Here is an 18502-nt window from a genome sequence, read left to right as displayed (position 1 = left end):
TCTTTCTTTCTTTCTTTCCTTCTTTCTTTCTCTCTTTCTTTCTCTTTTTCTTTCTTTCTGAGGCAAAGGCTCACTGTGAGGTCTAGGCTGGCCCCAGGTTCAAAGGGACTTCGAGTCTTAGCTTCCAAAGTAGCTGGGACTAGGGTTAACACCTGATCCAGCTTACAGGAAACTTCCCAATGAAGTCAAGAGCTAAAACCTTGTATGTGACTGTTAAAATCTTTAGGCTAATCTGTATGTTTGTCTAGCATAAAACCAATCTTTGGGCCAGTGAGGTGACTCAGCGAACAAAAAGTACTTCCCAGCGGAAACCGGTCCACCTGAGTCCAGTCCCTGGAGCCTAGGGTACAAAGAGAGAGCTGACTCCAGCCAGTTCTCTTCTGACCTCCACACTCGAGCTGTAGCACATGCACGCCCACACCGTCTCTTACAGACGCCGCACACACGCCATAGAAACAAATACAGAACCCTTGACTTCTAAGAAAGCCAAATTCTCTCGTTCGCCTTCTTCTAAAGGAAGGGAAGAGATCTCGCTTAGTTACAAAAGCATTTTCCAGTCCCGGGAATTTGGAACTGGTACAATGGCAAAACAGTTTTATAGGCTTTCGATCAACTTTTATTTTCTTCATTAACTTCTATTGAAAAACCGCAGCTCAATCTGGTCACATTGTTTTTAACCAAAAATACGGTGACTTGGAAATGGAGCCGCTTGCGGCTGAGCTGAGTTTTAGACATCTGGCGTTTACCACCTAGCCTTCCCCGTGAGTGAGAAGCACAGGTGAGGTTTCGTTAGGGCCAGCATAGGGGGGCTGGAGGCCTCTGGGAAGCCTCGGGGGGCCTGCATTCCTGTGTCTCAGAGCCAGCACACTCAGACATGACTCCTTGGGTCACTATTTTTGGACATCAGCTAGATTGCTCAATATGATACTGGTTGTTTTTAAAGGGATCCAAAAAGGGCGTTGTGTGGGTGACTGTGGTTGTTGGATTGCTTCAACTTCTGCATTCCCCCATTTTTGTTTTTCTCACTTTGCTGCCCGGGAGGTTACTGCATCCCTCTGGGGTATGAAAAGCCAAGGGACAGCCCTCTAAACACGGGCCAGAATTACTCAGCTTCTGCTGTTGGGCTGCCCAGGACATTTCAAAGACTGTAAACAGGTATTTATCAAAAGCTTAGGTCTACCGGGAGATGGAGGCAGGAGGATGGCGAGTTCAAAGTCATCTACCACGTGTTGAGTTCAAGGCCAGCAGGCCGTCTGGAAAGAAAAAAGAATTTTTTAATGGAATGTTATGAAATTAAAAGTCTTCAAACTGAGTGTGGTGTCTAACTCCTATAATCCCAGCAGCCTGGAGGCTGAGGCAGGAGGATTGTTAAGAGTTGGAAGCCATCCTGAGTTCCATCCCAGGATCCACATGGCAGGGGGAGTGAACCAATTCATGCAAGTTGTCCACTGACCTCTATACTCATACACACACACACATACACACATCCATACACACACACACACACACACACTCACACACACTCACACACACTCACACACACTCACACACACTCACACACACTCACACACACACCCATACATACACCCCCCCACTCAGACACACTCATACACACACCCATATATACACCCATAATACACTCTCATACACGCACACTCACACACTTTTCTAATACACACTCACACAAACACTCATACACACACACCCATACACACTCATACACACACACGCTCATACATACACACACTCATATATATACAAATTTGTACACACACATTCATACACACACAAACACTCATACACACACAAACTTGTATACACACATTCATATACGTATTCACATACACTCATACATTCACACTCTAAAATTGCAACACCTTTTAAACACGTACAAATGATCAATAAATTTATGGAAAAAATGTTCATTGTTTTGCAATCAAGGAAATGCAAAACAAAACTGTGTTGAGGTTTCATGTCGCCCCAGTCAGAATGACTGTCATCAAGGAAAGACACCACAGGACTGAGTAGAGGCTCAGTGGTTAGGAGCACTAGCTGCTCTTCAGAGGCCCAGGGTTGGATTTTTATCCAGCACCACACAGCGCTCTGTAACCACTGCAGTTCTGTCTTCAGTTGTGGAACTGGTGCTCACCGTGGTGTGTGCGATAGGACATACAGAAGGACAAATGCTTGCTCTCATATGCAGAATCTCCATTTAAAAGGGGAAAATTTATCAAATATGAAAGCAGGCTAGGCATGTCAACACACACCTTTAATCCCAGCACCTGGGAATTTTTTTTTTTTTTTTTAAAGAAACAGATGCTGAGCCGGGCGGTGGTGGCACATGCCTTTAATCCCAGCAGTTGGGAGGCAGAGGCAGGCGGATTTCTGAGTTCAAGAGTTCGAGGCTAGCCTGGTCTACAGAGTGAGTTCCAGGACAGCCAGGGCTACACAGAGAAACCCTGTCTTGAAAAAGCCAAAAAGAAAAATAAATAAATAAATTAATTAATAAAATTAAAAAATGTATGTAAGTAATAAAAAGAGGTTTTGCAATCAAACACATCCAGACTTTAGTCTTATGTTCTTTTCATATCTTGGGAACAGGATATCTCATCATGGGTTTTTTTGGATTGGTTTAGTTTTTTGTTTTGATTTTTTGAGATAGGGTTTCTCTGCGTATGTAACCTCTGATATTCTGAAACTCATTCTGTACACTAGGCTAGCCTCAACTCAAGAGAGCTGTCTGCCTCTGCCTCCTGAGTGATGGGACTAAAGGTGTGCGCCACCACCGCCCTGCTGGTCTCAGTATGTCATCCTAACTGTTTTGGAACTCTCTGCAACCTCGGGCTTTACCACCTACAATCCACTTCCTGAAAAAACAACTCAGAGACTAAGCTATTTATGAATAAATGCTTAGCTCATGAGCTTTTTCTCGTTCCCAGACCATCTCGTAACTTAATTATCCTGTTTATTCTCTTCCACACGGGCCACATAGCTTGTTACCTCGCCTCAGTCTCATACATCCCTCTCCTCTAAGTCCTGCATGAAATCTCTTCTCCTGAGCCTGACTCTATCCCAGAATCCTCTCTCCTTGCAGGAACTCCCACCTCCTATTTTCTGCCTAAGCTCATAGGCCATTAACTTCTTATTGACAGGTGACGCTTCCACACAGAGCACAGATTATCCCCTCAACTCTACGTAGACCAAAGTGGACCTTGGGCTCACCGTGGTCCGTCTGCCTCCCAAGTGCTGGGAGTCAAGGCATGGGCCACCATACCAGGCTCATCCAAAATTTTTTACCTAATAGGATCGTTTTACATGTACAAGATGTGAAAATAGTAACAGGTTACCTGTATTGTGAACCTACCCTAAGTCAAATTTTGTGTCAAGTACATCACAAAGTCATCTCCGTTAAATCTAGGAGGTAAGAAGTACTGTTATCCCAAATTTAGACCGGGATGTGCCTCAGTGGTGGAAGACTTGCCTAGAGTTTTATTCTAGCACTGGGGATTAAAAAAAACCAAAAAACAAAAAACCAACAAACAGGAACCCCAGTAATTTTCAGACACGGAAACTAAGTCTTAGAATGTTGTAATAAGGGGCTGGAGAGATGGCTCAGTGGTTAAGAGCACTGACTGCTCTTCCAGAGGTCATGAGTTCAATTCCCAGCAAGCACATAGTGGCTCACAACCATCTGTAACGGGGATCTGATGCCCTGAAGGCAGTGACAGTGTAAAGGCGTGTGCCACCACTGCCCGGCTCGGAAAAAAAAAATCTTAAAAAAAAATGTTGAAGTAATTATTTTGAGAATTCTTTGCTTTCTTCGTATGTTTTAGAAAAATTATTGCCATGTAACCCAGGCTAGCCTGGAATTCCCAGTATATCCCAGGCTGGCTTTAAACAAATGATAGTTCTTGGCTTCAGTCTCTAACCTACTGGAATTACAGCCAGAAGGCACCATGCCCAGCTAAAATGTCTTAGATATTATTTTTAAAAAAATTATGCCAGACAGTGGTAGCACACACCTTTAATCCCAGAACTTGGGAGGCAGAGGCAGGCAAATATTTGTGAGTTCAAGGCCACCCTGGTCTACAGAGTAACTTTCAGAATATCCAGGATTACACAGAGAAACCTTGTCTCAAAAAACTTAAATTATTTGCTTTACTCCTCCGCTCATGTGCTTATATACCACAGTACATGTGTGAGGTCAGAGGAAAACTCATGGAGTTGGTTCCTCCTTCTACTACATAGATCTTGGGACCAAATTCGAGCTGTCAGGCCTAGCAGCAAGCACTTTCACCTGTCTAGCTATCTCACCAAGCCTAAATACTCACCTTTAACTGTTGTTTCTTTTGGGGGGTAGGGGGCAGGGTGCCACACGTGCATGCAGCAGTCATCCTGGTCCCTAGGCTTTTGCAATTTCTCCACAATGTTCCCTGAGTGTTGGGTGCAGGGGGTTGTTATAGATGCTCCATCTGGGGCTGGACTGTGTAGCTTGGAGTGACTACAGATGCCAGTAAAGTAGAAAAGAACCATTGGAGGAGGGGGAGGCGCTGTAGTAGGAGAAACGTCAGGACACAGAAGCTGTGATGGGGAAAAGAGGAAAAATGGAGGGAAAACTTAACTGGGGAGCAGAGAGGAAGAGTGATATGAGGGAAGAGGAGGAGGAGGTATAAATAAATAACACTGGGGATACTTGTAAAAGCTGCAGAGATCTATTATTTTATAATATTATAGATATGTATGTATATATGCATATAAACAAATATAGCATATTATGAATTATTAAAAAACTAAACTTTAAAATACACTATATATGTATTATATATCACATACATACATAGATGTACATATAGATATACATACAGATATACATATAGATATACATACACATCATATACATATTTGAAGTTATCCCACATGGTAACTTCAGGAGCCACAAACTATCTAACAAAAATTTCAGTTCCAGGCAAGGGAAACTTGGCTTCAAGTTGGTCAGGGAGAGTACAAAAGGCCCCTGACCAGTACAGGCTGTTGCCGTTGCTCTTGGCTGCCTACCAGAATATGAAAGTAAGACCTTATTGCTGAGAACACCAGACACTTCAGACACAAAGACTTGAAGAAATTAAGGTAGCACTGACTAACCTGGAAGCCTCAACCCCGAGGGCTGGCTCTCTTAGTGTTAGAAGGTACTATGCAAGGTCCCAAGGGGGAGAGTTGTCAAATAACTGTAAAGCCTGAGAATCAGGACAATGACCAGACCAGCAAGATGGCCCCATGGTGCATTAGTGGCATTTCTATCTTGGAGGTACCCAATAGCTGTCTAATCGAACATGAGCCCACTCAATTAGAGGGAATTCACTCTAAGTCTACCCAAGAATCCATACTGGAAAGGTCCAAGACCCAGGGGACAACTACTACCACATTACAGAAGTAGTTAAGTTTCAACAGCCATGTAAATGCTTATACTCATAGAAAAATGTATCTCTGACCTCTTAATGAAGAAGCTTCTTTTTGCAGAAGACAGAGGCAGATAGGTCTAAGTATTAATTAAAATTTTGCATTATTTTTAAAAAGCATGCATATATGTTTTGGTTTGTGCGTATAGTACAGTGTCAGTTGAAGCTACAAGAGGGTTTAGGATCCCTCAGAGCTGAAGCTGCAGGCAGCTGTGAGTGATCCAGTGTTGGAACCAGACTCAGGTCCTCTGCAAGAACAGTGTGTGCTGTGCGCTACCCTCCAGTGCCCAGAGAAGTGCTAACTTAACAGGTATATGTAGGAGAGGAGAAAAAAACCAATCATACTGGCACACTGACAGCTTACCTGTAACCCCAGCCCTGAGAAGGCCAAGGCAGGAAATTCTCAGATTTGAGACCGACTGGGGATTACACAGCAAGGTTCTGTCATCAAAGTCTGTGATACCACCAGGCGTGGTGGTACATGCCTTTAGTGTCAACAGTTGGGAAGCAGAGGCAGGAGAATCTCTCTGAGTTCCAGGCCAGCTTGGTCCCCAACTCTGTGAGTTCTAGGCTATCCCAAGGCTACGTAGTGAGACTCTTTTTCTTATCAGTGAGGAAGGAAGGATCAGACACTATCCAATTTCCATATAAATTGCAGATTTCAGCATCTAATCCCTTTTGATTTTGATTCAGGGAGTCTTTAATGTGTCCCAAACCTCACCTTTCTGACAATGTGATACTTCTAAAGCAGATAATCAGCTTAGAATAGAATTTTGGCAATTATTGGTCTGTAAAGTCCATGAGTCTCTCTCTCTCTCTCTCTCTCTCTCTCTCTCTCTCTCTCTCTCTCTGTGTGTGTGTGTGTGTGTGTGTGTGTGTGTGTTTAAGAAATCTTTGCAATTACTAGAACACTCTTTTTCTTCCTTAAATTATCTTTCCTTTTATATGATAGTATGTGGGTATTCACACAAAACTGCAGGTTTCCGGCTTTGGAGCTCAGGGCTTCGGATCTTACAGAGCTTGTTTTACAGGTGTTCCTGAGTTACTAACTATGGGTGCTAGGAGTCCACATCATGTCTCCTCTGGAAGAGCAGTGCATGCTCGTGACCACTTAGCTGTCCCTCTAGCCCTGGAGAGCTTTTAAACAGGCTGAGATGCTGGGGGAAGTTGGCAATGTTCCATACACTCTGGAGTTTACAGGAGTCTTTGTTCTCTGTGTGGGCAAGTGCAATCCAAAGACCCGGTTTAACAAGCTCTCTCCATGCTGGTCATGTACAGGATGGTGAAGAGAGCTTTCAACAAATTTTTGACAAAAATAGCCCCTGTGAAAGCAAGATGTGGTTCCTTAAGAAAGCATCGCATGGTAGAAATATGCAGAGTTGCAGTATTCACTCTAGGGATATTGTTGCTTAAATTGTCCCTAACTGTCATTGAAGTCAGGCCACCATCTGCTCTGGGAAGCTCAAACTGTATTGCAAATTCTTTTTCTTTTTTTATGGTTCTCTTTTCCAGAATTCATGACAACGGTTCCCCTTCTTTTATGATAACCCATTCAAGCGTTGTTCATCAAACCATTACTCTTACTCTTATTCAGCATCCTTGGGGCTGGAGAGATGGCTCAGTGGTTAAGGGTACTGGCTGCTTTTCCAGAGGTCCTGGATTCGATTCCCAGCACCCACATGACAGCTCACAGCTGTCTGTATCTCCAGGATCCCACACATGTCACAGACACCACCAATATACATTTAAAAATCGGTATCTTTGGGAGGATTTGAGAGGTGGTTAATTGCATCAGCAGCTCTGAATTCTCTCTGCACTAACTCGACCCTGGTTTCTCCTCCCTCTGAGCAGCCTGCCTCATGAGCTTTACCCTTGGCCTTTGGCCTTTAGCTCCTCTACCAGCAGGCACTGAAAGTACCAAGGGGTCCTTCAACCTTGTTACCAGAGCAGGAAGGTGCAACATCAAGTACCTCAGCTTAATAATAATAATAATAATAATAAATGGTACTAATTCAATAAAGACACCACGAGCCCTTTAGCACACTCCAGCATTTTGTTATTTTATTCATTGGGGTCCAATCTTCCATACATAAAGGCTACTTTACATTTAAAGGGAATATGGCTGCATCATAAGAAAGACACAGAACCCAAATTCTCCTGCTTGAAAGACTTGCTGTATAATTCTTACTTTTGTCCCATATGGATAATCCTAAAACCTTGATTAAAGAGACACAGGAGAGCGCATATATATGAAACAAAGAATTACATTTCTATGACGTATGCAGAACTGCTAAGTCCACAGAGGCGGAAAACGGGTTGATGTTTACCCAGGAGATGGGGAGAGGTGAGGGGAGGGAGTAACTGCTTATTTGGTATGAGACTTTCTTTTGAGATGAAGACGCTGTTGTCTTAATAGATCAAGGTGGTAACTATACATTAATGTGTAATAACCTTGGGGCTGGGAATTACAGGCATAGTAGTTATTTTTGAGCCGCTGTAACCATAGAAACTTCAGAAGGAAGCTAGCCCCCGGCCCATGATTTTTTTTTTTTTAATTAAAAAGGATGGGAATTCAGTGGTGGAGCACTTGCCAAGCATTCACAAGGCCCTGGGTTCTATCCCCAGCACTTCACTTGGCATTTGATAGTCAATGGGTACTTATTGTGGCCAGGTGTAGGGTTATACACCTGAAATTACAATACTCTTATACTACGCTTCCTGAAGGAACCAATCAAAGTTACCATTCAGTGCTGGAAATTGAATTTGGAACTTCACACACATACTAGTCAAGTACTAGACTGGCTAGATTCTACCCCTAGCTTCTTCCTTTATGTAGGGTAGGCTGGCTTCGAAATTGAATCCTCCCACTTGAGACTTTCAAGGGACGGGGACTATAGGCATGAGCTATGTATGCACAGACAGGTCATAATGTTTAAATCTCAGCCTATGTCAGATGGTCATGGCACACAAGGGCACAGTTGTTTGATTTTATCCAAGTAAAAATTACCTTCTGACAAACTAGATGTTCTTTTTATTTTTTTTTTTACTTATTTTTATTTTTGTTTTTTTAAGACAGGGTTTTCTCTGTGTAACAGTCCTAGTTGTCCTAGAACTCCCTTTGTAGACCAGACTGGCCTTGAACTTACAGAGATCTGCCTGCCTCTGACTCCGGAGTGCCTTTGCATGTGCCACCTCTGCCTGGCTCCTCCTCCCCCTTTCTCTCTCACTTCTCTCTCTCTCTCTCTCTCTCTCTCTCTCTCTCTCTCTCTCTCTCTTTCTCTCTCTCTCTCTCTTTCTCTCTCTCTCTCTCTCATACACACATGTTTTTTCTTCATTTATGATTTATTAATTTTTATGTTTATGGGTGTTTTGCATACATGTATGTCTATACACCGCATGTCTTCAGTGTCTACAAAACCCAGAAGGTGGCATTGGATGCCCTGGAACAGTTGTAAGATGCCATACGGGTTAGGTGTTGGGATTTGAACCAACGTTCTCTGGAAGGGCAGTCAGTGTTCTAAAGTGCAAAGTCGTCGCTCCAGGCAAACTAGCTGCTCTTTAAGCTAAATTATTGCCATTCATGATTTTATTATTTTATTCCTTTTTAAAAATACACTCTGGGTCATACATGAATCTTTTATGCTTTTATATAAACATTTTTAAAAAAATAATCCTTTTCTAGCACTTAGGAGGCAGAGGTAGGTAGATCTCTGAATTTGAGGCCAGCCTGGTCTACAGAGTGAGTTCCAGGACAGCCAGGGCTACACAGAGAAAAACTGTATGGAAAAATAAGAACCACAACAAAACAAAACAAGGCAACCAAGCAAACAACAATAAGAGTCCTTGTTTTCTATCAAATAATGATTTGATGCTAACATTATATATTTCCTAACTTTTGTTTGCATGGATTCTACTTTATTTACCAGCCTCTCTGCCCAACATCTTCTATATTTCTAAGAACAAATGAGCAGGTGGGGAAATTCTTAGTGGGGAACATGCCCTCTGAAGGCATGAGTTCAGATCCGGGCATCCACATGAAAGCCAGATGTGGTAGCACACATCTGTAGCCCTAGTGCACGCAGTTCAGAAATAGGTGGCTGCCAGTGGCTCGCTGTTCAGCCCGTCTAGTTCACACGGTGAGCTCTGGCTCAGAGAGAGACCCTGCAAAAACTAATGTGGAGAAAGACAGAGGGTGACACCTACAGTTGGTCTCTCACCTCCACTTGTGCATGCACACGCAAGTGTACCTGTACACACCTGTGTACACATACACACAAAAGAGCAGATGGATATGTGTGTATAATTTTATATCAATAGAGGGAACAGTTTTCTGTGCTATTTCCACTACCCTTCACAGTAACTCCTATGTTTGTCCATTGAAACAGAAAAAAAATATTAGGAGACAGGAGATAGTATACAATGATGCCCTTGACACTCAATACCCATCAGTCTTTTATGTTTTACTCAGGTTAAGGTTTTAATTTGGAGGTTGGTGGTAAGACAGGAGCTAATGTAGCCCAGGCTTGCCTCAAACTCAATGTGTAGCCAAGGATAACCTAAGACTCATGACCTTCCTTCTTTCACCTCCCAAACCCTGGGATCACAGGCCTGCACATGCCCATTTTTCTCAGGTTATTTTGGATGAAAGGTTGTACAGCATCATCAAAGACAGGGAAACTGCAAGAGTAAGGTCTGATGAGGAAAGCAAGACCCTACCTCAAAGCGATTGGACAGATTGAAAAAGGCACACATCATTATCAGCCACTTGTAAAAAAAAAACGTGAGGTCTTGAGGTGAAAAGACTCTCAATTTGTTAACAGGAAGCGACCGGCTCTGTGAGCCTATTTATATAAACAACATTTGCTCTTTCCTTCTTGGTCTCTGCCCAGAAGTCGCTCGAGTGCTGTTTTGGCTATGCTTGACTGGTTTTTAAAAGGAAGAGGGGGGGCAGAAGGAGGAGGAAGAGTCTCAAAACTTCTGTGGCCACCTGTCACTCTCTTATAGAGAAACTTAGCATGACACTTTCCCTGATGTTTGCTCAGTGAAAATACAAGGAGTCCATTTTTACCCAAAGGTTCGTTCTCTCTCTCTCTCTCTCTCTCTCTCTCTCTCTCTCTCTCTCTCTCTCTCTCTCCCTCCCTCTCTCTTTCTCCCCCACCCTCTCAATTTCTTAATTTTTTCACTCCTGGAGATTGTACCCAGGGCATTGCATTTATATGACCCTAGACATCTTTTTACTTTTGTAAAAATAAATTTTGAAGCCCAGCAGTGGTGGCTACACCTTTAATCCTAGCATTTGGAAGGGAGAGGTTGGTAGATTTCTGTGCATTTGAGACCAAGCTAGTCTACAGAGTGAGTTCTAGAACAGCCAAGGCTACACAGAGAAATCCTGTCTCAAACAGAAACAAAAATAAACCAAACAAAACCAAAAAACAAACAAATCAAACAACAAAATCACACAGCGAGAAATTCTGTCTCAAAAACAAAACAAAACCCCACAAAACAAAAAACAAAAAAACCCAAAGAACAATAACAACAACAACCCCCCCCAACCAAACAACAAAAGAAAACCACAAAACACACCACAACAAACAAACAAATAAATAAAATTTGAGGCGGTTTGACAAAGTTGCCCAGACAAAACTTAAGCTTAAGTTCCCTTTGGACTCAGCCTCCCAAGGAGCTCAGATTCTAGGCTATCCCACCAACTCCAGCTAGATGACTGTACGAAAGCCAATGGTTTCTATGGGATCTGCTTAAAGCACACAGACAGGCCTGCCTCCTCTCCCCTGTGATTTGGGTCTCCTTCCGTTTCACCCCAAGTTTCCACAGCTCTCAGGGAAGCCCATTATGCTTTCTTTTAGAATCTGGAATTTGAGAGCTCCAGTCCGTTCTGCTCCACCCCCACCCCCCTCGGTTTGCGCCATTGTCCTGTCCTGGTGTCTGCCTATTGAGATGCCCTTCCATTTCCGGGCTATTTCCTTCTTCTCTTCACTGTGTCGCAGTCGCTTCAGTAAGAAGGAGGAGCAAGCTCATGGTGCCTCCTGGGCGGGTGTTCAGCCTTTGTTTAGGCTAGGCTAAGATCACCCTGAAGCAAAGTGGGAGGAGCTTGTGGTCAACAACAGGTACTGCTTGATGTCACCAAAAATTAAGTGTCATGGCAGGGATGCTATCTGGATTTGTACCAGTTTTTTTCTGAGTCAAAAGATCACCAAGGGAAAGCGTGGACAGAGCCCCAGAGAACAGAGTTCACATTTGAGTTTCAAGACTGTGCTCCTTCGAGAAGAAAAGAGAATGTTCGTTAATCTTAGGCATGACACCAGAAAGTTAGGTATAGAGTGGGATCAGCTCAATTCCGAATGAGAAAGTAAGGGTGAATTTTATGGGGAGCTAGAGGAGGCTGTTTCCATTCAAGACACCAGGAAAGCATCCAATCTCTGAAGGACACTTTTATTAATTCCTTTAATTCCGACATTGATGTACCATTATTACTTCAGATAAAAGTAAGAATCCAAGACTGGTCATGTAGCTCAGAAGGTAGAGAGAGTGCTTACCTAACATGTACAAGACCATGGTTCCATTCTCATCAACATCAAAATGTGCCAGGAGACCTGATGTGATGGCTCAGTGGCAAGAGTCCTTGCTGTACTGAGGACCTGAGTTCAAATCCTACCACCACAGTGCTTGATGTAGTAATCCTCACACTTGGAATCCCACTCCTGTTTGGAACAGCCAAGCCTGGCTCCAGATGCAGGTGGCATGGGACGGAGAAGGCCATCTGATGTCCTTTTGTGGTTTTCCCATGAGCTCAGGGGTGTGTGCCTTCACACAGGCATGTGTGCATACCACACATATGTATCTCATAGTCATGCATACACACAGAAAGTGTGGCAAACAGAAGAACACTGAGAAGTAACAAAACACAGGCATTTGGTCACACAAAAGAAAAAAATGAGAGAGAAGTGTGAAACCGAAGACTGTCAAAGGGCAAAGTAGCAACATCTGCAGGCAAGTTAGCAACCGTGTGTGTGTGTGGGGGGGGGGGGGGAGCAACCATAAAGCTGTAAAGGAGAAAATAAACTGGAACAGAATGGAAACATTTGACCAAACGGAATCTGTGTTTTCAAAGTGCTACAAAGAACTTCTTTGGTTGGTTTTTGTTTCTTTGTTTCTGTTTAAACACAAACAAAATGATAAAGATCAAGTCCGGTACCTGACCAGCATAGCTTTGATCCCCTGAGGAACAAAAAACTGGGCATGGTGACGCATGAATTAATTCCGGAATCTGGAAGGCAGAGGCAGCCATGAGACCTTGTCTCCCCACCCATCTCAAAAGAACTCTGAGGTCAAGGCCTGGTCTTTACACAAGGAGTCCCAGCCTAGCAAGACTACACAGTGAGATGCTGTGTCAAATAAATCAGAGGAAGAAAGAAAAGTTAAACAAAACAATGACCAGGCCAAACCCAAACCCACTTTATTCTGAGAAATTTGATAAAAAATTATCTGTTTAACTGCTTACTTTACAGTAGACAAAATACTGGGATGGGTGAGCTGATAGGCATGGGGGGGTGTACTGAACTCTGGAAGAAACCCTCCCCTCTAAAGATATTTCCAAGATCCCAGGAACAAAGTGAATTTTCGAATGTCCTCTAGACTAAACATTTAGTTTTGACACATTATTATTCTGAATTACACACATCTGTGGAGTGTAACAGAGTAATTGACTCAGATATGTAGAGAACAGAGTGTGCCAGAGCAGTCGGTACAGCCCTCTCCTTAAACATGCTTTTGAAAGGTTCCACCAAACATATAGTAAGTGGTTATACATTTATGAAGTACATGTGATAGCTCCTTTTACAAACTTCATTCATTCCTTGTGTGAGCACTTGCACACACGTGCACCCCAGTCAAGGTCAGGGTATAACTTGAGATAGCCAATTCTCTCTTTCCGGGCTCTGGGGATTGAACTCAGGTCTTTAGGCTAGGCAACAAGCTCCCTGGTTGGTTAAGCCATCTCACTGACCCACATATGATGTTTCAATACACGCATATAGTATGCAGTGATCAAATCAGAATAATGTCTGTATCATTACTTTGTATTTAAAAGCCTTATGAAAAGATTCTTATTTTAAAGAATTGTTTTATTTATGTGTATATGTTTGTATAAGAGTATGCCAAGTGTGTACGGGTGCCTGTAGAGGCCAGAAGAGGGCATCAGGGGCTGGGAACTGAACTCAGAGGGGAGGAGGTGTCCTTAACTCTGCTTTTATTTGTTTTATTATTTTATGTGTACAGATGTTTGTCTGTATCCCATGCGAGTGGCTGGTGCACATAGAGGCCTGAAGAGCATGGTGGAAACCCCAGAACTGGAGTTAGAGGTGGCTGAGGACCACCATGGGAATCCTGGGAATTGAGCCTGGAGCCTCGGGAAGAGCAGCTGGTGCTCTTACTCACTGAGTCATCTCATCTCTCCAGCCCCAGGTTCCCTATTGTGTATGCAATATACATTTAATCTATCTGTCTAGATCACGATGTGTTTAACTCTGGAGGACACGGTGCGCAGCACATGGGCTTTGGGGTTTTTTTCCAAGCTTTTTTTTCCCTAACCAGTTCTGCATATTCAGTTACCTCTTAATAGCAAGACTCTGCCCCTTAGTTAGCTACTTTTCTCAGCACCGTAGGACTCTGACTCCTGGAATCATCTTTGCCCAGTTCTCATTGGGCTTTACAGAAAACGGAATGGAAACACTTTCAGACAAAAGTATTTATGATATATAGTTAGTCATGTACTTAAGAGGGGGGTGGGTATGGTCCAGTGGTAGAGGTTGTGTCTATAAGGCTATGGTTTTGGTTTTAGTCCCAGCAGAAATAAGGGGAGACATTTTGTTCTAGTATAGTTGTGGACTGCTTTTGGTGTCTTGAATGAAACAGACACGGTTATTGTGATTTGGACTGCATCTATATCTAAGCTTCAAGCAATGTAAATAATGTGTTTATATCCAGAGAACCACAGAATCAAAACATCACACTAACAAAGGTTTAAACTGTTTGTTTGTTTGTATTAAAGGTGAGGATGTTAATCTCGTATCTAAAAGAGTTATCTGTATAGATAACTGAGGTGACACAGTTATCTATCTAGAGTAAGGACAAGCATATGGTCTGTAGCTAGGTGTGCTAGCACGTACTTGTAATCCCAGCAGAGGCTGAAGCAGGGGGACTGCTCAAAGTCAGGCTGCCTACTGAGTTCCATGCCGGTCAGGCAAGGATACATAGCAAGATCCCATCTCAAATAAAATAAAGTGAAGTGAAATAAAGTGAAATAAAATAAAATAAAGTGAAATAAAATAAAATAAAGTGAAATAAAATAAAATAAAATAAAATAAAATAAAATAATCAGCAACAATAAAGAATCTGTGCTGTCTGGGCATGGTGTTTCTGTCACCTGTTCATTTTAAACGTTGGGTAAGCCATCTGCTAATGTGTTAAGGGTTAGCTAGGTGTGCTTTTGTATATGACTCAAGCCAGGGTATTCTAGAAGCCACTTGCACATTGTACTCTACAAATAAACCAGGTAAATAGCGACCACGTAGGAAGTCACAACTCCACAAAGCCCCTGAAGACCATGGTGTCACATTAGCACATGTGGCTGCTTCGTGGCGACAGACTGGCCCTGGTGCTGCCGGAAATGGACAAGGAGACGAGCTTTACTTTCCTTCTCTAACTCCCAATTAGATACTTGCCCAAGAAATTATATTGGAAATTATGGGTAAAGTTTCATACCTGATATAGCTTTCTCTTTTCTGCCCCAGACTCTGAGTGTAGCAGGGGACAGCATTTGAGGTCTTTCTGGATTGCCAGGTAAGTCTATAATTCTTGCTTCTGTTGGGAAATCTTCTGGGACTAAAAAAAATTGCCCATGACCTTTCTTTTTGCTTTTAAAAAACTGACTTATTGGGCTGGAGAGATGGCTCAGCAGTTAAGAGCACTGGCTGCTCTTTCAGAGGTCATGAGTTCAATTCCCAGCAACCACATGGTGGCTCACAACCATCTATAATTGGATCTGATGCCGTCTTCTGGTGTGTCAGCAACAGTGTCCTCATATACATAAAATAAATAAAAATCTTTTTTAAAAGAAGTGACTTATTTTAATGTGTATTTTCCACATGTATATGTGTGTGCCATATGCACACAGTGCCCAAAGATGCCAGAAAATATTTCATGTTCCCTGGGTCTAGACTTATAGATGACTGTGAGCCACCATGTGGATGTTGGCTGGGAACTGATCCCAGGTCTTACAGAAGAACATCCAGTGTTTCTAACCACTGAGCCATCTCTCCTGCTCCACCCACAACCTTCCCATCAAGAAGACCTGCTGGGCAAACTTTAGGACAAGCCATGCAGGATGGTGAAAGTAAATACAGGCGCCTATGTGAATGATGAGGAGTTAGTCTAGGAAACTTTTAGAAGGAAGTTCTGTGGCTAGCCAAAGCTGGCAGAGCTTCTTGCAGGCTCCTCTCTGTCTCTGGCATATTTAATAATTAAAATGATTAACTCGGGAGATGGGGTGTAGCTTACTGATAGAGCATTGACTAGCATATACGAGGCTCTGAGCTCAATTCATAGCACCATTTAAAAAAAGAATATTAACCTAAAGGTTTTTTTTTTCTTGTCTGAGAGTGGGGTCTCCCATAGCCCATACCGTGCTCAGATTTGATGTGTAGCCAAAGATGAATTAAAGTTCTGATCTTCCTGCACTACCATGCTCGATCTTATACCACCAAACCCAGGGGTTCACACTTGTTAGTAAGTTTTCTGACAACTGAGCCACGCACCCCAGCCCCTTTCTACTGTGGAGGCAGAATTCAGAGTGTTTGTACATAAGTCAGGTGGTCATCCTTTGTCCACCTCGTCTATGATACCAGAAATCAGCAAACCCGTACAACAATATAGACATTGTATTGTCAATACTGCAAAAATAAGACCGATGTTTCCAGTTCCGGTGAAAATTACAGAGTAGGGTAGGAAGCCGGGACATTGCAAAGGGCTTAGTTTAAAAATACGTGTCTACGGGACAGATGACAGCGGTTGGAGGAGAAGGAATTTCTGATCCCCTCATCCACACTTTCTTCATTCTTCCTTGATGATCACAGACCATCGGGTCTCTGCAAATTCATATTTTCACAGGGAGGAAGTCGGAAATAGTTGGAGCGGCGGAGTCGCCTTGGAGGCAGTCCTGCCATCTGCCGGCAAAGCTCATCTGGAGGGAAAACAGAGCATTATGGGAAGATGCTGGGCTCTTGTTCTAAGGGAAGGAGAAGACGATTCAGTATGGATTATAATAAAAACGAAGGAGGAAAAGATGTGGGTAAATACCTCAGTGTTGACCCTGGCTGGGTACTTGTCACTTTCTAGACCGTGTTTAACCTTCTCTGAGCCTCATTCTCCCTTTCTGTAAGAAAGTATTCATTCCTGGCTTAACGGTATGTTTGTGAGGGCTGAAAGGAATCACCCGGAGCAAAATTAGCTTCCTTTATGTACCCAGCTTCCAGTTCAGGTGGTGTATCTGCTAACTAGAAAAGTGAAGCTCAGGCACTTAGCCTGCCTTTGGGTGTTTACAACAACTAACTGCAGTAAATCCCCCGAGGTACTTGAAAGAGCCTAGAGTCCCAAACACTCGAGTCCAGGGCAAGGTATTTCCCTCGCAGGTGGCTTGCACAGACCCAATGGGGGAAAGCAGCGAGTTTCCTTCTGCGAAGTCAACTACAGCTCTTACTCAGGAACCCAGCGCAAAGCTGGGGACTGAGTCAAAGATGTCCCTGTCTGTGGTGTTGGCTCTAACCACAGCAGCCGCGCGGGGCTGTCCATGGGGAAGGTGAGAAGAATGTTTGTTCCCACCGTGCACAGCCTACAGCCACACGTTTTGAGGCCTTGAAAATTATTCTTTTAACATCTTCCCACTTTCCTCTGCCTCTGAGGTTTGATAATAAGCAAGGTAGATAGAATGTCCGGAGTTGGTGGAATGTTTATAATGTACCCACTTTCTAAATATCCTACCTGTTTTTGACGGATTCTATCCAAACTCTGTCTCCAAATGTATATGTGTGTGTCTGTGTGCTTTGCAGAGCATGACTGGTGATCAACATGGCCATTGAGTCTATTATGTTGTACTGATGGCTTGGCTACTCCCCAGAACTTCCAAAAGATGACTTTTAAAATAGCTTGAGAGGGGCTAGAGAGATGGCTCAGCAGTTAAGAGCACAGGCTGCTCTTGCAGAGGACCAGGTTCAGTTCCCAGCATCCACATGGTAGCTTACAACCACCTGTAACTGCAGTTCCAGGGGCCTTAATAGCTTCCTCTGACCCCTATGGGTGTATGCATATGTGTACATGTATACATATGAGCAAACCACTCACACACACAAGACTTTTTTAAAATCTAAAAACCAAAGTTTTAAAACACCTTGAGCTTCAGAAAATTCTCACTGTGGGAGAGTTGGGGGTTGCAGTCTAGCTGGGGAGGGATCTAGGGGTATCTCGTTAGGATTTAGACTGTTTATTTAATCTAGCTTCCGATTGAGGCTGATGAAAGACAAGGGAGGTGCCCAGCACCTCCTTAGGAAGCAGACCTCAGATCCAACAGCATCATGCTGCATTTACCTCTCGTAACTGACCCTGCCCACTGACCACCTAGACGTCATCTTACCTTTCATAGCTTCGTGTTCTTTACAGACAAGTCGGGAACAGATCTCATTATTGATGATGTACATGCGCCGTAAACTGCCATAGTCCCACGGTCATGGGTAAGGAAGAAGATAGAGAAGGTGGTGAGAGGGTCTAGCCAGGGTACCTCTTCAATCTCCTATTCCCCACTGTCCTCCTTTTGTCTAGATTTTTCTTTTTTAAAAATTTATTTATTTATTTACTTATTTTAAATGTAGGAATTCTCTGGCTGCATGGACACTTACGCGCCAGAAGAGGGCACCAGAACACATGACAGATGGTCATGAGCCACCATGTGGTTGCTGGGAATTGAACTCAGGACCTCT

The 18502-nt window shown here is 43.2% G+C and overlaps 1 protein-coding gene across 1 annotated transcript in view; it reads right to left on the bottom strand.

Annotated features, from left to right (window-relative positions):
- Positions 1-16393: 16393 nt before the first annotated feature.
- Mfap5 (microfibril associated protein 5) overlaps positions 16394-18502 on the bottom strand; it is a 14190-nt gene continuing 12081 nt past the window's right edge. The window contains exons 9-10 of the mRNA XM_028761131.1: positions 18160-18233; positions 16394-16713 (exon numbers count right to left, since the gene is read on the bottom strand). Coding sequence (XP_028616964.1) covers positions 16601-16713; positions 18160-18233 — 187 coding nt within the window. The 3' untranslated portion in view covers positions 16394-16600. The remainder of the gene's footprint in view (positions 16714-18159; positions 18234-18502) is intronic.

The sequence above is a fragment of the Grammomys surdaster genome, unplaced genomic scaffold (assembly GCF_004785775.1).
Source record: "Grammomys surdaster isolate TR1022 unplaced genomic scaffold, NIH_TR_1.0 126660, whole genome shotgun sequence".
Classification (NCBI taxonomy): Eukaryota; Metazoa; Chordata; class Mammalia; order Rodentia; family Muridae; genus Grammomys; species Grammomys surdaster.
Note: the sequence above shows the minus strand (reverse complement) of the source record. Positions and strands in the feature narration are given on the sequence as shown.